This window comes from Suillus subaureus (assembly GCF_016647635.1).
Source record: "Suillus subaureus strain MN1 chromosome Unknown BJ212scaffold_10, whole genome shotgun sequence".
NCBI lineage: Eukaryota > Fungi > Basidiomycota > Agaricomycetes > Boletales > Suillaceae > Suillus > Suillus subaureus.
In genome coordinates this window covers 1-21,646 of record NW_024538566.1, presented here as the reverse complement: position 1 = coordinate 21,646, position 21,646 = coordinate 1, and the positions used below count along the sequence as shown (strand labels likewise).

At 44.6% G+C, this 21,646-nt stretch overlaps 7 protein-coding genes across 7 annotated transcripts; 3 read left to right on the top strand and 4 right to left on the bottom strand.

Annotated features, from left to right (window-relative positions):
- Positions 1-158: 158 nt before the first annotated feature.
- On the bottom strand, positions 159-1,812 carry BJ212DRAFT_1479093 (uncharacterized protein; the record flags this gene model as incomplete). Its single annotated transcript, XM_041339810.1, has 11 exons — positions 159-245; positions 291-406; positions 449-695; positions 746-778; positions 825-858; positions 906-1,021; positions 1,072-1,107; positions 1,147-1,268; positions 1,411-1,482; positions 1,538-1,655; positions 1,705-1,812. The coding sequence occupies 11 exons, from the start codon at positions 1,810-1,812 to the stop codon at positions 159-161; spliced, it is 1,089 nt and encodes a 362-aa protein (XP_041194645.1).
- A 4,321-nt stretch (positions 1,813-6,133) lies between these two features.
- On the top strand, positions 6,134-8,101 carry BJ212DRAFT_1298268 (uncharacterized protein; the record flags this gene model as incomplete). Its single annotated transcript, XM_041332674.1, has 4 exons — positions 6,134-6,282; positions 6,342-6,708; positions 6,765-6,867; positions 6,945-8,101. The coding sequence occupies 4 exons, from the start codon at positions 6,134-6,136 to the stop codon at positions 8,099-8,101; spliced, it is 1,776 nt and encodes a 591-aa protein (XP_041194644.1).
- Positions 8,102-9,344: 1,243 nt separating this feature from the next.
- Positions 9,345-10,188, top strand: BJ212DRAFT_1343611 (ribosomal protein L34Ae). The gene is made up of 4 exons (XM_041335234.1): positions 9,345-9,448; positions 9,508-9,752; positions 9,812-9,915; positions 9,969-10,188. Exons 2-4 carry the CDS (start codon positions 9,594-9,596, stop codon positions 10,051-10,053), a joined length of 348 nt encoding a protein of 115 aa, XP_041194643.1. The 5' UTR covers positions 9,345-9,448; positions 9,508-9,593; the 3' UTR covers positions 10,054-10,188.
- On the bottom strand, positions 10,189-11,863 carry BJ212DRAFT_1343605 (uncharacterized protein). Its single transcript, XM_041335233.1, is given in 11 exon segments — positions 10,189-10,671; positions 10,721-10,783; positions 10,832-10,889; positions 10,940-10,993; positions 11,044-11,148; positions 11,210-11,307; positions 11,367-11,403; positions 11,497-11,499; positions 11,512-11,546; positions 11,603-11,671; positions 11,734-11,863. The coding sequence occupies 11 exon segments, from the start codon at positions 11,759-11,761 to the stop codon at positions 10,334-10,336; spliced, it is 888 nt and encodes a 295-aa protein (XP_041194642.1). The 5' UTR covers positions 11,762-11,863; the 3' UTR covers positions 10,189-10,333.
- A 908-nt stretch (positions 11,864-12,771) lies between these two features.
- BJ212DRAFT_1576043 (uncharacterized protein) lies at positions 12,772-14,273 on the top strand (the record flags this gene model as incomplete). Its single annotated transcript, XM_041342147.1, has 6 exons — positions 12,772-13,014; positions 13,087-13,182; positions 13,264-13,340; positions 13,393-13,851; positions 13,906-14,039; positions 14,090-14,273. 6 exons carry the CDS (start codon positions 12,772-12,774, stop codon positions 14,242-14,244), a joined length of 1,164 nt encoding a protein of 387 aa, XP_041194641.1. The 3' UTR covers positions 14,245-14,273.
- Positions 14,274-15,530: 1,257 nt separating this feature from the next.
- Positions 15,531-16,792, bottom strand: BJ212DRAFT_1479089 (uncharacterized protein; the record flags this gene model as incomplete). Its single annotated transcript, XM_041339809.1, has 5 exons — positions 15,531-15,721; positions 15,773-15,832; positions 16,248-16,460; positions 16,527-16,704; positions 16,757-16,792. 5 exons carry the CDS (start codon positions 16,790-16,792, stop codon positions 15,531-15,533), a joined length of 678 nt encoding a protein of 225 aa, XP_041194640.1.
- A 604-nt stretch (positions 16,793-17,396) lies between these two features.
- On the bottom strand, positions 17,397-20,198 carry BJ212DRAFT_1446166 (uncharacterized protein; the record flags this gene model as incomplete). Its single annotated transcript, XM_041338202.1, has 8 exons — positions 17,397-17,984; positions 18,012-18,037; positions 18,338-18,867; positions 18,918-19,068; positions 19,140-19,273; positions 19,326-19,554; positions 19,608-19,809; positions 19,950-20,198. The coding sequence occupies 8 exons, from the start codon at positions 20,196-20,198 to the stop codon at positions 17,397-17,399; spliced, it is 2,109 nt and encodes a 702-aa protein (XP_041194639.1).
- Positions 20,199-21,646: the final 1,448 nt, after the last annotated feature.

Genomic DNA, 21,646 nt, shown 5'->3' with positions numbered 1-21,646 from the left:
CAGTGGATCCTTGCTTTCTTTGCTTCCCTTAAGGGTCAAACATATCACCTGGCACACTTCAACCAACAATTTAGAGAGTCAGTAGGCCTTCCTCTCACCCCAGAGGTAGAGCCCTCTTTCTTTCTTTTGCTCTGCAGCCTAGCAGAGTTTTTGAACCTTCAGTGCCTCAATGCCATAAGCATCAACTGAGAAATGACTTTGAACTTCAGTTGAAGGTTTGCCTGGTCTGCGGAGTGCTGCAGCAACTAAAATACAAGTTAGTGGCTGCCTATGAAAATGGTATTGCTTACCTTGCATAAGGCACACAGATAGGCACCCTCCCATACACCCCCATACATCTTCTCAATGATTGCATCATCCTCCCAGCCCAAATGCTGACAGCAAAAGTCTATGAGACTTGCAAGATCTGGTTGGTAGAATGAGACATCTCAGGGAAGTGTCACTGCACCATTCCCAGTGGCCAAAAAAGACATGAGAGCATGAACATACTTGCTGACTACCACACACTGGGGGAAACCATGAGGAATGCGATCTGCAACTGCCTTGTACCTGTGCTCAAGGAAGTTGTAAGGATCAGTAGAAAGTAGGGTGTGTAGGTCATCAACAAGCTCCTTAGTCTGCTCAGAGAATTCATCCAGTATCAGCAACAGGAATGCATCAAGAACCATCTGGCCAATTTTACTATGTAGCACCACCTTGTGTGCAATTTCAATACCACAGCCAGGCACACCCTTATCATAATCACCACCTGCGAGTAGGGCAATAAGCAGCCAGTCTCCTCAGCTTAATGAGCAGCTGTGTTCAAGGCCATCCTCCATGAACACCTGGACATTGAGATAGTCTTTGTTGTTTTTCGCACTAACAAGAATCAACAGCAGCATATCAACAGGGAAATGGCAGCATACCTTCTAATAATACACAGAGCTCCAAAGATCAAGATATCACTGTCCTCAGTCATCACAGCATCAATCATGCCATGAACATTCATGGTGGCCAGTTCTGCTTCAGCTTCACTCAGGACCTGGTATGATACTGGTGAGACAGCAACATCATTAGGGGGATGGAACATACTTCAGTCCAGTGAAAGCCAAACAACTCCAGCATGCACTGGAAGTCATGAGTGAGCCAGTGGGGGCTGCTTCTAACCTTGTGACCTTTGTCTGGCAAGTGCTCAAGGCCATCAAAGACAAAGACTGCATGCAGCAGCAGCTTCAGCAGTGTCCAGAGTTGAAAGAACAGTGTCCACAGCTCTAGTGACTTTCCAGCTCCTGCATGGTTAATTTAAAAGACAGCACAGACGCTGTGCATCCACAGGCTAACAGCATGAGTGAGTTCAATGAACATGCAAAAGAAGAGAAGTGTCATACCTAGCATCAATCCCAATCTTGAATAATCAGAGCCTGTGGTCACCTTTGACATCTTCAGTCTTCAGCTCTGACACTGCAAGCTCCTTGAGAGTTTGGTTTTCAACAGATAAAGTAACTCACTGTGATGATCATTAGTACCCTTAGCCCAAAGCAAGAAGATCTCCACTCACCTCCCATAGTCCATGGATTCCCATAATGAGTCATGATAGTAGTAGACAACAATAAGAGTTTCTTGAAAGGGGGTGAATAGAAAGGGGTGGATTCAGACATCACCTGACCACCAGTAGTCTGAAATAAAACATGAGCTTAACGATACAAGGAATATGTGTAGAACCACTGACAAGGACAGGGCACTCTGCTCACATGCATGAGCCTTGACAAGAGCAGTATAGATGGTGTTTGCAAGTGAGAACTTGGCGAGGTCCTTGGTAATGTTGTCCTCCATTTTGTATGCCCAGAATCCAGTAGACTCCTTCAATGCATTCTTGCCCCAATGACATTGCCAGCAGCATCAGTGTAGTTGGGGATGTCACAACCAATTGTTAGATGCAGTCTGCAAGTACAACAGTTGTATTTTGGACTTGTCACAGATGACCAGTGTAAGGATCCACAATCCTTTATGCACAGACCTTACCTTTACATCAAAACAGCAACACCTGTCCATGTGACTCATTGATACAAATAGGCTCAATGCTTCATATCCAACTTACGTGGATACATTCCTTCATCTCCCTTTTTCCATTGTCTTTCATTACTTTACCTTGTGCTCAGACCTCACCATCTCCTTGTTTCACCAAACTATTTTCACCTCACCATATGCTTCATGTTCTCGTTCCAGCCTAGTCAAGTATTCAAAAACATATATATACTGCTCATGTACTCTCCTACCTACAGCAAATCTTAGAGTCAGATCCCCACTCCAAGTACAACCAAAAAGTCCCTCAGAAAGTCTCTACCACAGCTGTTCCCAACTCATCTCAAAAACTATCCAGCTCATCTCACTTCAGAAATCATTTTTGCTCGCAATTCCCTACCAAACTCTCACTAAGCCTTACACCAGCGAAGCTATGATGTCAGTCCAGCACCCAAAGAACTGGTCAGTGACATGGCAGGAAGCAATGATGTTGGTCCAACACCTAAAGAACCGGTCAGCAACATGGCGGGAAGCAATGATGTCAGTCCAACACTTGCAGAACTGGTCAGTGACATGATACAAAGCAATGATGTCAGTTCAACACCTGCAGAACTGGTCAGTAACATGATATGAAGTCATGATGTTGGTTCAACACCTAAAGAAATGGTCAGCAACATGATATGAAGCCATGATGTCTGTTCAATACCTAAAGAAATGGTCAGTGGCATGGTATGAAGCAATGATGTTGGTTCAACACCTAAAGAACCAGTCAGCAACATGGTATGAAGCCATGATGTCCATTCAACACCTACAGAACTGGTCAGCAACACAGTATGAAGCTATGATGGTGGTTCAGTACTCACCAATCAAACCCCAAACCGACTACCTAGGCTTACAATTTGAAAGCACCACACAACCCCATCAATCTGGAAGAGTAAAAATAGAGTCAGCATGAATAAATAAAAAATAAAAAAATACCTTCTCCAGGAGAGTTGTTGATGTTGTTGGAGGCGTTCACCTGCGGTATTGTGCATGGCAGTGACTAGAGAGTTGCACAGTGTGGAGGAAGGTAAAGTCACATGATCAACACACCTAAGCCACCCATTTATGGTAGCTGTGTAGGATGAGGAGGAGGGAGAGGAGGGTAAGGACATGTTACATGTAAAGTACTGTAAAGTGCAATTTTGAGTGGGTAAAGTGAGTAAAGTGCAGGAGAAGGAGAAATACACTGTAAATTTTGTAAATTTTGTAAATCTTGAACTTCTGGGCAGGCTCCCAGCTGGGTGCAGATGCACCTGCCAACATTGTAATTTTTTTTTGCTTCCATGATTAGGTGCCTGGTGGATGATCTATATTAATATGCTGTTAACTTTATGTATATTGGTGGCAGTCAACACCTGAGCAGTCTGCTTGGTCTGCCAGACTTGGATAGTGATTTGACTCAGTGACTTGCATTGATACAAGAAGAAAAAACATTTAATGCTTGCAATTTTCTATTACTAGTAATTAAATGTTCAACACTATGTACTTTGGTCCTGGCTCATCATTGGTGGAAACACATGTTAGCACAAGCAACTCATGTGCCAAACCCTAAGTTAGGTGCATGTGGCAGCACAATGCAGAAGTTCAATCATGTGGTCACGTGACATTGGATTCCTTTTTTTTTCAGTGAATCTTAGACAAATCCCCTTTACAGAATTTACATTAGCTAATCATAAATTTCTCCAGATATCCCAACTTAACACTAAGTAATATCTGTGTATACAAGCCCACAGTAAATGAAATCCCTACAACACTGACCTGTCACGTCATAGAGCACTTACTAGCCTCATGTTGATGATCATCTTGTGATCATCCATATTCACCACAATCACCTAATGTGTTAAGGTCGTACTCAAGGGTTAATGGATCCTAAGGGCTTCAGCCTCAGCTCGTGCACTGTGCCCCTTACCCAAGTATTGCCCCTTATTTCAGGAAGGCAAGACTAACACGTCCAGAAGGTCAGATGAGTAGCATAGTGGATCCAGATGACTTCTGGATGCAGGATAAGTATCATAGGGCTAATCTGGACGAGTCCAGACTAGAAACTAATGGTAATGGACTGTCAAAGACAGAGGTGGATACAGATAGACTATGGGAATCAATCCTAAGTCTCAGAGGGTGATGAGAGTAGAGATACTCAAGTCCAGAGGACAGGAATGAGTAGAACTAAGATGATATTTGAACTGAGGTGCTACAGAGCATTACAGGAGGTTATATACTATAGGTATCTAACGGAATGATCAATCAGCAGAGTCCAAGGCTATGTACAAAGCATATGGATAGTCTATTGGTAAGTAGAAATGGATCACAAATCATGAAATGGAAATGAAGCATAGGTAATGGATCAGGGACTAGGACGGATATAGAGATAGCCAAAATACCAGAGTTAGGGGATTACCAAAAGGAGACAAGCGCTGGTTGTGGATTCGGATGAATTGTGGACCAGACCAGATGAGTGGACAGATTGGATGACGAGATGTTGGAGGGAGATAAGATGTGGATCTGATGAGATCAGATCTGAGATCTGGATATGCAGATATGACATAATGCCTCATGTACTTCACACCAGTTCTTATCAATCATCATTGATGGGTCACTACAAGGTCCCAGTGTTGCAAATGGGCTATTGGGCATCTTTCTTTGATTTAAATTGAGTCACAATGCTGCTAGGGTTTCATTTCACACTGTCAAGATGGATCCCATTACCAGTTGTCTCACCATCCTTCAGCTTGTTCAAATGATAGTGCAAGCTTCAGCTCTTTTGTTAGGATATGTTGCTTCCATCCACAACACCAACTTGACTTCTTAGAACCTGCTTAACAATTTTAGCTCAATTGGCAGAGTCCTGACTACTGTTATGGAGATTGAGAAAGATGGCTCTCTTCCAGAAAATCTCCATCTTGCACTTTCAAATCTGATGGCCAACAGCAGACCAGTCACAAAATTACAAATGGAACTGAAGAACATTCTGCCAAGTGAGCACAAAAGCAGGAAACTAAAAACGACAACCAGAATAGTGTGGCCTTTCAAAGAAAAGGTGGCAGGTGCAATCATCAATAAATTGAAGCAATACTGTGGCAAAATTACAAAAATTCTAGCAATAGATACATGGTGAGCTGACTCACTTGTTATGATCGTCAATACTAATACATTGTAAGGATCACACTCAATGAAGTCAATTGAGGCCTCAAGAAAGTCAACCTAGGAGTCCAGGAAGTTGGTCAAGAACTCCAGGAATTAAAAGTAGCACAAGAGGTGCAGGAGAAAGGTGAAATGGTAAGCACCAGTTGCCTTCTCACCCTATTCAAAAAATTTGTGTAGCTTCGAAACATCAAAGGCTCCTTCAATGGATGAACCCAGTGCCTTGCATTGAAAAGCACAATATCTCCCGTCAGGAGCACAACACTGCGACCTGTCACTGGATTTTCCAGGCTGAGCAGTATAAGATCTGGAATAATTCTGAATGTGCATTCCTATGGTTGAATGGCCAACATTGGGTTTATTATATTTACCATTAATTGCAGGTTACTGACATTTGAAACAGCTGGGGGTGGAAAGACTATCCTTGCATAAGTTTCAACAGATTTGAAGGGTCTTAATTGACTTCTGAATAATCAGTTCTGCTGTCATTGACGAAATTCAGGATGGTGGGCAAACCAAGCCCCAGATGCTTACCTACTTTTATTGCAATTTCAGAAATGACAAGATGAGAATTGCAGCTGCAGTGTTGTGATCTTTGGTTGTTCAGCTTCTCTGGCAACCTAAAAATGACTGGATCACCAAGATACATGAGCAAAAGCAACAAGGTTCGAATGCAGAAGTGGTTTTGGTTTCACTGCACAAGCTACAACAGCAACAATATAATGGAGATTGTTGTCCCACAGATCTGGGATTTCTATGAAAGCTTCTTGTTGAAGTGTCTAAGCTAGTTGACCAACCAGTCCTTATAATCAATGCCTTAGATGAATGTAAGGACCACTGTGATCTTATAGGACATCTTGTAAAACTCCCTGAAGATGCTCAACTATGACTCTTTGTTACCGGTCAAACTGAGTCCAACATCACAACAGCCTTCCATCATCTCCCCATCATGTTGCTGAAGGACAGTGCCAAACAAATGCAAGAAGATATATGTGCACACATTGCTAAGCAGCTGATGACTCATTCACATCTGTCACACCTATCTGAAACACTCAGAACAGCTATTTTAGAGAAATTATTAAAGAAGGCCAAGTGCATGTGAGCAAAGCAGCTTTCACTTGCTCCTTGAAAATTTATCATCATGTGATCACATACAGGTTTCACTGGGTTCAGTATCAACTAGATGTGATATTGAAGTGCAGAAGACCTGATAGTGTTCAGAAAGCCCTTGATGACCTTCCAGAAGGACTATATGAAGCATATGATAGAATTATTCACTCCATTGAGGAGAGGGGACACAATGATGGCCAAATTTCCAAGAGCTGCTTGCTTTGGCTCGCCAGCACACTCTCCCCTTTGACACTCGATCAACTCAATGAAGCAATAATGATCAAGGCTGGACAGTCAAGTCTCAATATGGACCTTGGTGTGATGGACCCTATGGATATTGTGGTTGTGTGCAGCAGCCTTGTGACCTATGATGAGGCAACTGGCATCATTTCTCCATCTCATTACAGTGTAAAAGTATGATATATTAACCCACTTCATGTTATTCATTCACTGATGTGCTACACAACCAGGAATATCTGATCAGCCAACACCCAAATAATATCCTGAAATTGATCTCAGATGTGCATGTGCATATTTGTGAACTTTTGACATGTATATGTTATGTGACTCCATGTATGTGTATGCAAAAGGTATGATGCTGTGTTCCACAGTTAAAAACTATGGAACTGAAGGTGTTTGTATAGCTACAGGTTGTGACGCAGGCTCTGCCTCTGCTGCCAGTGGTGAAGCAAGCCATCCATTGCTGAGTTATACAGTTAAAGCATTGATGCACCTTTGTCATGTTTTGGAGAAGGAACCTCATGTTATAGCTGCCCTGCAGCAGCTACACATGGCATTGCTTCACAACACAGATAAACATCCCCTACTTGAAAGTCTAGTTCAACCATTAACAGATGGCGTGCAGCTGAGTGTTGCTTCCCTTTCACTTCTATTTGTCCCTCTTCAGTTCAGAAAGCCATGGATGGTGGAAACTCTCATCAAGGAGCAACCTGATCTCCTGGGAGTAGATGTTGCCTGTGGTTTAGGCCCTCCCTTGCTTTTTGCCATAGCCTCAAACCCCATCTTTCTCAATGTTCTCCTGGAACTTGGTGTCAACCTCAACAAATCTTCTTCAATCCGAACCAATTTGTACCATCAGTGGGATCTTCCCTCAGGTTCCTTTGCCCCAATTTCATGGGCAGCTGCAATCAGAAGCCAAGTAGCTGTGGAGTTCTTGCTGTCACAAACAGAGGTCAAGCTACCTGTTGACATTCCGTATATGGCCATTGAGTCCAGGCAGCAGTCCTCAAAAATCATTCATAAATTGTGTCAATGCAGTGCAGATATCAATTTCACTGTTGATGGCTCCACCCCTCTTCATGCTTTACTTTCCAGCCTAAGATTGAGGCTCAGAGCTGATCAGCATCAATGGTTACTAGTCATAAAAGTGCTCGTTGGTGATCTTTCTGTGGATGACTGGACCACCAGAACTGCACTCCATATTGCTCTTGATAATCATCTGAGTGATATTGTCATATACCTCCTTGAGCAAAATGCATGGCTGACAGCAACAGTGACCCTCCATCCAAACATTTGGAGCTGGACTAAGAGCAAACAGTGGTTTGCCAAGGTTCAAGCAGTGACTCTCACTGCTGCCCAACCACACACCAGGATTATGGGGAAGATTGTTGATGCCACATGGCAATTGCAACTCATCAAATTTCCAAGCACAGTCACTACCAATCATGGAGACCCCAATCCTATTTGTGCTGTTGTTGTTTCTGTCATTGACAGGAAGCTATACAGTTTGTTCAGGCAGATTGTCAGCTTGGAGGCTGACCTTTCACATGGTAAATTGTTGCTTTGAAATAACATCCAAGAGTCCCTTGAAAACAACAAATCTGCTCGACTCAAGTTTCACTTTTCATGGCTACAGATCTGTCAGTGTCTCTAGCCAGCTGTTGGACTATCATCAAGGAGACACAGTTACCAGTGTTCTATGACAGTTAACCTGAGATAAAGATTCAACTGAGGATTCCCTTTTTCTTCAATTATCCAAAACAGAGGAGTGGTGCCACATAACCTTTGATGATCTGGAGTACATACTTGATATCTACCAAGGTCATCTGGATTAGTTTTGCATCTTATGGGTGGCCACATACTACAGTACTCTATGAGTGCTCTGCCAGTGTTCACATACACACATCTCACATAACTTCATGGATTGAACTGTTGTAGAGATTTAACACTAGTCACAAGAACCACAAGAGAATTGACAAAGAATGGCCTCCAGCAACTACTCAGGAAAAATGTAGGTGGGAAGAACACAAGTTCTGTCAAGGATAAACCACATACCATCTTTGGGAGCATTTGGAAAATGTGGATGACAAGTGCCATGGGCAAACTCTGCACAGATCAAAGTCCAAGAAGTGGTCAGATATATCATCATACATACTGCTTTATATGGCATATCCAACCATGTGCTACGAATCCTTGGTCCTGAAAAATGTGCGCACTGCACAATCTGAATATTGAATATTGGATGCATGTGACATCACGCAGTTGTCTTTTTTTTAAGAAAAAGTGAGGCCTTCTGATTCATTATGTGCAAAAAGAAACCAAGACTAATCATTAGCGCACTGAAATATCCAAGGACAGTCCACCTACCAGTCAGTTCTGGCATGGTAAGACGGTATGATGAGACTTGTGTATCCGAGGAGTCTGAATTATCCAGGAAATGGCCGGAGATAGGCTATGTGAACGAGCAGACTTGATGCAGAACCCGACAAAGAACTCAAAATTTCAGGAATCAGGAGCGTGTCCGTGTGAGCATCAGCCAAAGCGCGCATTTCACTGAGTAGTGTGACGCAGTTAGAGTCCTGCGATCCCAACACACAGTCAAAAACACGTTTACAGGAAGAACGCATGATGTATCGAAGGTGATACCACCAGCGGATGTGAACTACAGTCTTAGGCTCTGCAGGCATCTCAACGAGTAGTGACAGGTATATAGCACGACGTGCCGTGCTCGAGCTCTGTCACTACTCGAAACATGAACCGCATCGCCGAGTGGATGACAAGCACCAAACAAGCGCAGTCTAAACAGACCAGTCGGACATTGCCGAAGTACTGTATATTACCAATCAGCCACAACCCTCCGTGCAGCGATTGGTGTATTGACGCGGCCCAAACGACCTCAAGACCTCTGCTCAAGGTACATCTCATCGCTGTCTAACACAAAATAATGCTAATGTTAACGTGGACTTTGCACAGGCTCAAAATAATGTAAGTCCAGACAGCAAAATCCCAGGAAAGTCTTGACGGAACTGACTAACGAAACCCCATCAACAGCTCCCCAAATGGCTCAACGCGTCACCCTCCGTAAACGCCAACCCTACAACACCACCTCAAGCCGCAGACGCATCGTAAAGACACCAGGTGGAAAACTCGTATACCACCACCTCAAGAAACTTCCTACTCAGCCAAAATGCGGTGATTGCGGTATTGGTCTTCCTGGTGTACGTTTCTTTTCACTAGGTTGTTGATTAGAGTTGATTTTCGTTTGTGGTGGTTATAGGTCCCTGCTCTCCGTCCCCGCCAATATGCAACGATTTCAAAGCGCCAAAAGACTGTGTGCAGGGCTTATGGTGGTTCGCGATGCGGAGACTGTGTCAAGTCGCGGTGCGTTTCTTCGTCACTTCATGTCTCTCTTTATCTAAACTGTGTGTGAACAGCATCCTACGAGCATTCCTTGTCGAGGAGGCAAAGATAGTCAAGAAGGTCATCAAAAGCCAACAGAAGGCAGGAGGCCGCAAGTAAATAGTAATACTTTGGTCTTTTGGAGTGGTCGTTTTATGACTATGGATCCTCATGCATTTTTCATTTCGTTTGTCACATCCATGTAGAACCGCACCATCAAAATCCAGACCGAGGTTAGTATGCAGTCGTTTGAACGTGCGATGTCGTGCAAGAAGAGGCACAGTCAATGCCCCTCGAGTGGTCGAGTGGTATTACATAGGAATCTGGAGCATACAACGTGATATTTTAAGATATCAGAAAAATGTCCCACAAACAGATCCATGAAAGATTCGTCGCATCCCTATCCTCGGTCCTCGGCAAAGTGTAGCGGTCGGGGTACGCTAGGTCCTTCGTAGTCTGAAAAAGGGTCGTCTTCCTTCTTATCATCCTTCTCAAGCCCATGTCCATACTCTCCGCCCGCGTAGGTGTAATCGGGAGGCTTGGCGTCTGAAGGTGGGGGTCCAAGCGGTGGAGCATAGGCTGGTTGGTATTCGGGATCATAAGGTCGGTTATAGTGCGGTGGGAAAAGGTCCAACCGCGCCTGGTTCGACGGTGCCCTCAAGGCATTAGCAGGGCTCATAGGATCAACCACTTGACGGTAATACGCAAAAGCGGTAGATGTGAACAATAGGCAAGCAACTTCAAAATTGTTAGCTCTACATGTAGACTCAACAGGTGTCATACGCACTGATCTCGAAGATAGTAGACACGATCTCACTCCATGAATCACGGTTCCATTCGTCATTGCAATCTGCAGCAAGGTAAGATTCCGATGGAAGAGTCACGTACCAACACTTACAAGACGTGGCGTCGGCGCTGCTCATCGGCGTAGGGTTGGAGGCCCATATTCCGAATGCCTACTCACGAATAAGTCATGCATCACAACAAGCTGTATGAAAACACCAACACTATCCACTTCTCCATTCACTGAGATACTTATGCATTCATCTATGAGTTCACCCTACCCATCGTCAGCCAAAACGTTCAAAACGAGTAGTTAAGTAAACTCACCTTGTAAGTGAAATGAGTGATGCAGCGCATGAGGCCGACACCAACGACGAGAAGACCCGCAATACCGCTCAAAAACGCATACATCCTAACCATCCAGGCACGTTGCTGTGAGGTTAGTATTAGCGCTGGGACGACGTCATTGCATTGCGCAACAACTCCGACTCACAGTCAACGAGCTGTAAATGCCAAATATCTCTATCGCGAGACAAACGCAATAGAGGACGCCTTGAGCTATAGCTAGTGGGGCGAGTTTAGGATAGGCGCCTGTGGCACAGGGTTAGTGAGCTCGGGTATGTATGTACTGAAACGAAGGGATGACCAACCGTTTTGGTCGACTTGTAGCTCTTTGAAAGATGCAACCTGCGGGAAAGCTCAGGGAACGGGTCCACAGGGGACAAATTGGTTACCTACAACCCTAGAAAGACGGTATTCGATATTTACCACGTTGACGACAACTGACAGGACTTACCATGCTAAAGACCATATGGCCCCCATTACCGCGACTTCATAACACAGACCATAAGCATAGTAGAATCGATGAGACTGCACGACGACATACATGCAAGAACAACGGGACGCAGACTTCTGCCATAGACGCGGTTCACGAATGCATAAGATGGAGGCGCTCCTGCAGGGTTATGACGTAAGTCTTTTGCGCACCCCTTCATGAGTTGCTGCAACCAAACGCACCTGGCGGAGGAACTCGTCTCGCGTTCATAATAACGTCGTTGTATCACTTAGAGAATGGGGATGGGCAACAAATTTGGTAGAGGTGGAAGTGTGACTTGCTGCACTGTGCAATTGCTCTGCTAGCCGCAGTCGCCCACAGTTTCAAGCTCAGCTTGAACGAGTTGGCGCCTGAATTCGAAACTGCTCTTGTTTCATCATCGTTGCCTAGGCCTACTTGCGCGTCTGTCGAACGTTTGAATTTGAGTGCGTGGGCTCCCATGGTTGTGATTTCTCTGGTACCTGTGCCCCCTACACGGCTAAGTCCTGTAGGTGATTTGTCACTTCAAGATACCTTTCGAGAGGGCTTCGAACGGGTGGAACGAAGGCTTCGTAGTGTGCAAGAGTATATGGATTGCACGAGGAAGGAATTTGATCAGAAGCTTGATGGGATAGGGAAGGGGTTGACGGGACGGTGGAAAGGGTCGATGGGATGGTGGAGATGGTCGACGGGATGGTGGAGAAGCTCCGTATGATCGAGGAGATCATCAGGGCTCAGCACTCAACGTTGCAACTACCGACCAACAAGTTTGAATCATTCTCATTGCATCAATTCATGTTACTCTGTTAATCAAAATTTTAGTAACGAATCGTAGCGTTGTTCACCCAACCTCTTGTACCGATTTGTTGGTCGAGGACGAGCACAACGACGACTCATTCATTTATTGAGACGAACTCATTACCTTCGGCCACCAATGGTCGATCAATTTCAACCCGTCATAGCTCTGGATATTGTTCACCTTTGGATATACTGGCAACATTTCCGTGCTACTTACTGTAAAGCATACATGTCGCAATTTAATTCTGCCAACATGATCAACCGCCCACACCCTTGCGGAAAAAACTCTGATGGCTTCTGGGCACGTATGACAAGGGAAACTGTAAGATCTGAAAGAGAATTAACAAAATGTTCGCGCGTCATCGCCAGCAGACCTTCCACAACCATCAATGAGTACCTCGTCGGTAGCTTTGCTTGGTGAGTTGGCGTGTCTGCGCAGGTATATGCCAGCATTTCTCTATGTCGTTTGCATTCTGACCCTGGGCCTTGCTGCAGTGTCTGCTGCCAACTGCCGCAAGATACATATCGCTCCCCTCCTTGCGTCAATCTCACCAGATGCCATCTCACGGGTTCTTTCTGACCTCGCTAGCTTTTGTGCTGTTGCAGCCACATCGGTTTCATCTGCGACGAATGAGGCACAAGTCGACAGCAAGCTGGATCTAGTTGGCCTACATCAGGCATCTCATGTGCGTTGTCAGAGCGTCAATACTTGTTTGTTTCCTTGTAGCTACTCATTCCTCTCCCTCTTCTTCGCCCAGACGATCGTTCGCGTTACCGGCTTTTCGGTATTGATGATAGCCGATATTACTTGGACATTCCTGTCAGCGTATTCAGTCATGATGCAGCTCCTGTGGGTGAGTAGAGCAGCGCTCTGGCTCGTCTTGGGAGAATTGAACATGGTAACTATGTCATTTTTCTCCGAGAGCTCATGACAGCTTTTCTTTGAAAGTCTCATCGTCGTTGACGACGCCCAGATAGAAACCAAAACGCTTCACCTCGACGCCTTTGTCGCGTCAGTGGCGTCACCATTTATAAGTATTTCCTTGCTTCAACTCAAGAATCAGCGACGCTTTCTCATTCTCTACTCCTCGAGCTCCAATGACACCTATTCCTCTTGCACCAGCATCTTCTCCATCAGGCCCTGTGCCACCGGGTCCTGCACAACATTTCACTATGATACGCGATGCTGCAGTTGCTATTGTTGATCGACTCGAATTATACGCGAAAGATTTACTTAAACTTAAAGCTGCTTTTGAACAGGTGATACGAAAGCTCGATAGTATGCAACATGTGTTTGATGATGTAGTAATGAGGTTCAATGGCATGGAGGAGACACTTGATAGGTTAGGGGAGAGGGTTAAAGGTATGGGAGAGACACTCGATTATATTGGGGAGATGTCTGGTGTCATGGTTAAGACGGTCGATGGCATGGATGAGATGTTTAATGATATTGTAAAAAAGGTCTGTGCGTTGGAGGAGAAGATCAAAGTGATGGAGAAGAGGGTCCATGAACAGATCAGTGGGTGAGCATCGTTTTATTGCATCGTTTGACAACACTTTCCTGATTGAATTTGCAGCAACGGATTGTGGCCAATTCGACTTTACAATCATCAACGCTCATTGGATGAGTCATTGGAATGGCCTTCCGTCTTTAATCCTCCCTATCCAGCTGGGAAGCCCAGTACTCTTGCGGAACTCCAATCAATGAATGGTAAGTGCGCTCTAGAGTGCTAATTGCTCCAACTTGCTAACAAGTGTTAGCTGGGATGTGTATGGCTCTCGTCGCTGCTTTACACCTTCCAACCCCTCCTGTTCCAATTCCGCCCCCACTCGAGTGGAGGAGAAAGCAAATAATTAATTACCTTGGATGTGCGGAATTTGACTCAATGAGTCATTCCATTGTGTTGTATTACTGATACCATTATCCTCGTGTTTGTTATAGAGAAATGTTCCTTGGTCTTGTACATATGCACAAGTCCTCATCATTGATGATATTTTGTTTGGTTTCGCATATCCCTATTGGTGTTTCTGTTCATGGGCCATTATGCATGATGGATCTCCACATCACAGCAAAAGTACCGAACGTCAGCAAAGACGGCGATCCCTTTGCTATGGTGTGGAATAATTGAGGATATAGCAAATGTCATATAACACAGCGCACGAGGCACTGTACTGCGCACATGTCTCAAGTGAGACATACTCAGAAAAGTTGGGGAGGTGATGACCATCGTCACTACAGGATGTCATATTAATACTGCTGCGCACCTGCGACGCTACCTGGGTTGTAAAAATATCATGCATAATCTCACCTAGCCAGACCAATTGAAAAAAGACAGCGTTCCTTCAGGTACATCGTGTCACTATGCTAGCCAGACAGTCTGTACCCACTGAAAAAACAATTTGCATTCTTGGTGACTGATATTAGAGTTATTGGTACTATACAGTGCACATTAACAATATTATACCTGAGGAGTGTACCCTCTTTTGCAATTTGGATCTCCAAAGCCTCAGCTGCTGGTATCTAGTTTCACATTCCTTATAATTATATGACAATAGTTTGGAATTGTATGTCATCATCAATTGATTGTGTCCTTGCAATTGGGTTCTTCCACCTTGTAAATAGAATACCCGGAGTCAAATATAAATTCAAGGTCAGTTAGCAATCTGCTGGCATTGCAAATATCATCTGTCTGAAGGTGCATTTGAGGTGCATAGGGACTGCACCGAACAGTATTCAGGACATAAAAAGCAAGCCATTTTCCTACTGCCCCTTCAGATTTATTTTCAAGATCCCATATCACATCTCACGTATAATACATCTCTCCTCCCAAGTTGTCCTCGCCATTGTTGCTGCTTTGATGGTCATCAGTAAATTCACACATTCCTTAGTGCAGCTTATTTTGAAAATTAAAACTTATTTTTAACTTATCTATAATTATTCACTTTGCTTTGAGTTTGACAAGTCAAGTAAGGAAGCACGTGGAATTTAAGTGCCGAAAAGCAGTGTAAGGCAAGATCAATTACCAATGCTGAAACAAGCGCTGCAAGTTGCAATACATCATTATTGATCTACTACTACTACTACTCATGATTTGAACTCTATACTTGTCTGAACAAAGATCTCGAATGCGATCTGGTACGTCCTCAGGCTTTGGCTCATTGTTTGTTCATTGATGATGCTGGAATGACAGATAAACCAAGATCAATGGACTCCAACGTGCGTTGCAGGCAGGAGCGAAAATGCTGGTGGACAGAGGCTGCTGCTTGTGCACTCACAGAGGTGAATGAGGATGTGGGATGGCAGGTGGACTCGGAGGTCCCACTGGGGTTGTGGGAGAGACTGAAGAGGGTCTTGGGGCACAAGGGTCAAAACTGAATGCGAGTGCAGCGTGACTGCAGGTTAAGGTGAGTGGAAATATTACAGCAGACAAGCTGCAAACTTACTGATCTTGAAGTTGATATTATCATCTTGGCAATTTGGCATCTGGGAGCTGCAGGATGGACCTGTAAACTAGCATTTTGGTTGATGTTAGTAGTTTAGAGTAAAATGCAAGAGCACATTCAGCTGTGTCGAGGGTGAACAACTTACAGTCCATAGAGGACACGACCTCCTTGAACGACACTGTGCATTGCTGACATGTAAGCCACCTGGACTTCATCCTTGAGAACTGACAGCCTTAGAAAGGGTCTCTGGGCGCCAAGACTGTGAGATGAGCTGAGGCAGTGGGGTCATAATGAATGCTAAGCAACTCCTGTGCCTGCTGTTGTTTGAGTGTGCAGCATTTGATCCTCGAACATTTTCCATTGCAATAACCTTTGGCGCTTGTGCTCTAAGTGCTTCAGCTTAATGTGCTTTGGGAAGGAAGGTCAATTAGAAGGAAGATCAGAGAAGTTTTAGCGGTACAAGGTAAGCACTCACTGAGAACAAATGCAACAGCATGACCTTCCCATAAGCCAAGGGCCATGATGACATGGTGGACATGCCTGAGGAAAGATCCAGCTTCGTGGTGGTGATGGTGAGACTCAGCTTCATGATGGCAATAGACCTGCAAGACAGACCCATCAGGAAGAAGCTCCTTGACATCGCCTGAATTTTCCTTCTCAGAGGAGCTGGCCTGGACAGTTGATGTAACTGGGTTGCACAAACAAGGGAATAGGAAGATCAGAGAAATTTTAGTGGTACAAGGTAAGCACTCACTGAGAACAAACGCAACAGCACAACCTTCCAATAAGCCAAGGGCCATGATGGCACGGTGGACACGCCTGAGGAAAGATCCAGCTTCGTGGTGGTGATGGTGAGACTCAGCTTCATGATGGTGAGAGGCTAGACCCATGACTGCATGCCTCCTTGATGTGTTGGGAATAGTTGTAGGCAACTTGCTATTCATGTTGTTAATACATTGTTGTGTCAGAAAAAAGGGTGCATACCTCATCTGAAAACATCTGGTAGATGTGAGTGTCCATTGTGATGCCATCATATCCATCAACCATAAAGCCATCCCAATCACTGAGACTTTGGAATGTGTCATGAATGAGCTCAACAGTATTACTTTCTGTGGATGAATCATAAGGATATCTATAGAATCTGGTTGTTATTGGTCAAAATTAGGATGAGGGCAAGGTCCTTGCCTGATATTCCCATATGAGTCTTTCCAATATTGCTTCACTAACTGTAAGCACGTCATCACCATCAAATCCAGCAGGTCTATAACTCATCAATCCAGCTGTATAAACTAGGATAGAAGGGAAGTTACTCATTCAATGGGGTTGATGTAACGGGTTGCACAAACAAGGGATTAAGAAGGATATGAAGTTCTCCAGAAACAGGACCAGAAGCTCCTTGACATTGCCTGAATTTCCTTCTCAGAGGAGCTGGCCTGGATAGTTGATGTAACGGGTTGCATGAACAAGGGAATAGGAAGGATATGAAGTTCTCCAGAAACAGGACTGGGGGTACTGCGTCAGCATCTGCGCAAGTTTCGACTGGGTGTTCTTCATGTGATGTCCTAGGACCTGACCATTAGCAATGGACTGAGAATTGGATTGAGAACCCACCTATGTAATCCAGTCAGGACGCTATCTCGAATGCGTGGTGGTCAGTGTATTTGTTGACATAAAATAAGCTGAAAGTGTCAAGAGAATGATAAAACTTGAGGGAGTGAGGAATGTACTCTGAACTGTAGATAGCTATCAAGTGTGCTGCATGGAAGACCGTCTCGATGTGAATGACAGCAAGGTTCCTCAAGCCGTCCTCATGAAAACTTGGAGTGACCATCCACATGCCAGTATCTTCATCAGGGCAGTCACCAATCTTCTCAAACCACTGTATGAGAGCACAAGGATATACTTCCCAGTTGTGCTTGAATGAAAAGAAGCATATGACTCTCACAACTTCGAGTCCTTGCATCCCTTCAGCATCTGAATCAGTGTTAATGAACATGCAATCATTGTGTGGGTACTCATTTTGCCAGAGTGGACATGCACGGATATGTTCGTGTCGCATGCCACCAATGCCACTCAGATCACTGGGAGCATAAAACGTTGCAGCAGCAGAATTGAAGACCTGAAGCTTGCCTTCATGTTGAGGCAAGCTAGCAGCTGGGATATCTTTGGGGTTGCAGGCATCATCTGGGTTGAGCTGAGAGAATAGAAAGTACTGAATGAGGCATCATAGATCTGGAACAGCAACTTCATGTGCCAATGCTGCTACTGTCTGTGCCCATTTTCATTCTGTGAGATGCAGTGGTGAGCATTGAGATTGGACATTGCATGAGATTACTTACGAGGAGTTTTGGCGAGTGCCACATAAGCGAGCACTGTTGGACCGTCAACTATTTCAGCATCATCAGTGTCATCTGCTTGTTGTGGTTCAATGATGGGGGCATCTGGTTGCGGTGCAATAGCAGGGGCGTCTGGTTCGTTTTCATCTGCTGTTGTATATGACTGTTGAGTATGTGAGAAATTTGAGAAAGAAACCTTAAACAGACTTACCAAGAGCAGCTAAAGTACTTGATAAAATTGTGCCAGTGAGCATCCCTTGCGCATCAAAGTCTGCATGGGACGCTGTGAGCTTATCAAGGTGCTGATTGGTCACAAGCATCTGACCAAGAGCATTGTGCCTGTTTGACCACTGCCAAGGCTCCTTTACGGCCTTGATGTGCTTTGATTCTGTGATTGATGAGCACAGTCTGTTAGGGGCACCGAAGAGTTTGATCATGTCAACATAATGAACCATCGAGTGCTGACGGGGGAGTGAGAAGGTGGGAACGACATTTTCAAATATTGTGTGATATCGATGAAAATGACCAAGTGCATCTTGAATCTGAATCAGTGTATCTTCAGTAATGACATTGTGCTGGACAAGATAACAGAATTCTAACAATGCACGAAATGCATGCACCATGTCTTGAGGTACGTGACCTTCGATAGCCGGAAGAAACACTTTCATGAGCGCTTTGGAATCATCGCCAGTCCACTGTTTAAAATTGCGGCCTTGAGGGAAACATCGTAGACCAGAGAATGATGGTGCAGCAGCAACTCTGACTTATTGTTAGATAATATCATTGAGTAAATGAGTAAGTTGACATACCTGTGATCTATGTTGCTCATGATCTCCTCTGACCATTTGGTCCCATGCATGGCCTTGAGGTACTTTGCTACCCAATCAATGAGATGGTCTTTGAAAGCCCCTTTAATTAGCTGGTGGAGGAGGTCAAATGACAGCAACTCATGAATGTCAGCTCAGGGGAAGTCATTAGTGAATGGCTACACAAAATAGATTAGTCTGGTATTGGAGAGCGGCTTGTTCGACTCATGATGAGATCACCAATGAGACCAAATTCATCCCACAATACATCCACATGTAGCTCATTGATTAAGAAATCAGTAAACTTGTGGGTGTGGTAGGTGGCATCACCATCAAGGTTTGTGCGAACTGCAATGCATCTACATGAATTGTTAGTGTGAATGGATACTGACTGCAAGTGCCAATACTCACTTCAGGCACCAATGTTTGACAATACAGGATAGCACTAGTTGTTCTTCATAATCCATGATGTATGGTCCTAGACTATATATGATGCACCAAAAGTGTCCGTCTCCACAGTGCACGACCTCATACTCAGTCATAACAGGTTTTAGACTGGAGAGAATCATGGACAATGAGCTGTGGAACAGCTGGCAGCAAAATATCCGAAATAAGTCATCTTTCGAATGTGTCTTGTCAGCTGTAAGACAGGTCAGATGAGGCATAATGAAATTTAAATATGAACATACATACTTTTGGGTATGGTGAGGAAACTGATGATGACAAGAGCATCATGGTGCATGCATCGTATGTTGTTACATACATTACCGATCGAGGCATAGAGGGGGTAATACTCATTATTACCAGTGCCCACAGAGACAGTAGTCTTGTCACTACCGAGAATGATTGGGATCAAAGCAGATCCATGTGTTTCTGGATCTTGCAATATGGTGTCCTTGATGGAATATTAGCTATATTATGAGCAATACCAGAAAGAGATGGAGGACGTACTGCCTGTTGCCATGCCCAGTCTCTGGACATGAAGTCTTTCCATCAGCGCATCTCGTCTGATGCATCATATTCATGAAATGGCACATAGTCAATTTTGTCCTTGTAGGTAGGGTTAGCAAGTATATTGTGCGCCATTGCACAAGGGTCCCTATACCAGACCTCAAATTCTTCGTCCATCCAAGGTGGGACAACCTCAGGTTGTTCTCCTGTGTATTGTGCAGAGAAACACTGCCAAGGGACATCACCAAGCTGTGTCGCATCTATGACGTTGTGCAGATCTTTGTGATCAGTGAATGGAGGGGTGTTGTGGTGTTTCACAAGTGTTGCAGCCATCAAGTCACACAGGAAATCCAAATTCCTCGCTGACATGTGGCATCTTTTGAATGCGAACTCTGCCGCCTTGAATTTGATTCTATTGTGGTATGGGCTCCAATCATCAGGAGCCTTCAGTGGCACAGGAGTCGGAGGGGTACCATGCAGCAGAAATGTCCCATCAGCCATGCATGGTTGTCCTAAGCATATATTTGAGTCAAAAACAGAGTATTCAAACTTGAATGAAACTTACCATTTAACTTTGAATGGAATGTGTGATAGCAACGCTTGCTCGCATCAGTGAATTCTGCGTTGGTGTTTGAATCCTCATGAGTTGGATCAGGGAGTATGGGAGATGATGGCTGGGGTGGGGGTGAAAAATCTGGAGGGGGCAGCAAGAAATCTCGAGGGGGCGGTGACAAATCTCAAGGGGGTGGTGACAAGTCTCGAGGGAGGGAGGGTGAATGAGATGGCCAGGGATGATCCTGAGGGGATGGTCCTGAAACAGGTAAAGTTGGGTGAAGTGAGCACCTGTGTTGCGTGAGACCTGACTGGTTTCAAAACCAGTGTGAGCATCCTGGAACTGGGCATGGAAGCTGAAGCAGGTGGTGAGCATGACAGGAAGGCATATGCACTGTGCTGGGATGTTGACAATTGAAGAAGATGTCAAAGGCAGACACATTCTAGGTTTGGGGTGCAACTGCCTGTAATTATTGGCACCAATGTGACAAACCAGTTTGATAATAAAAGCCAGATTTGGGGCCCAGACACAAGCAAACTGTACCGAACAGGCTTTGGTGAACATTGATTTTAGTGCTACACTGGAAATGCGGTGGTTAACCTCAGTCTCACTGTGTCAACAAATGAAAACTAGTACTCACAGTGCGGAAAGGGTTGGTTACGGTGGACTATGTGTATCAGGTTAGTTTTCCAAATGCGATAATTATTTGTTGTATTCCATTGTTTGTGTATTAGTAAATACGGTGGCTGTGGTTTCATTTCCCCACAACACCCACCACCATCGAAGCTCGTCGTCGCCATCAGCATGCTCGTCGTCGTGGTGCCGCACTCAGCATTACCTTTTGCCGCCGTGGACTACTTCTCACTCCACAATCATCAAGCTCGTCTATCTTAAAGTAAGTAAAATCTTTTGCTTTCATCATCAACACTCATCAGCGCTTGTTGTCACCATTAGCCTGCCCGTTGTTGTGGCATCAGCACATTTACTGCTACTCTCGTCATTACCTTCTGTCACTGTGCACTTTCTGCTCCACATACCCCAAGGGATCATCGAGCACATCCATCTTAAAGTAAGTAGATAGTCTTTGCCAACATCGTCAACACTCATCAGCGCTTGTCATCGCCATCAGTGTACTCATCACCGCATTCACACTCTTCACCTCGTACTCAATCCTCTGTTGTTTCCGTTACACTTCTATGTTCTGCACACCAACCTATTTGAGGCTACT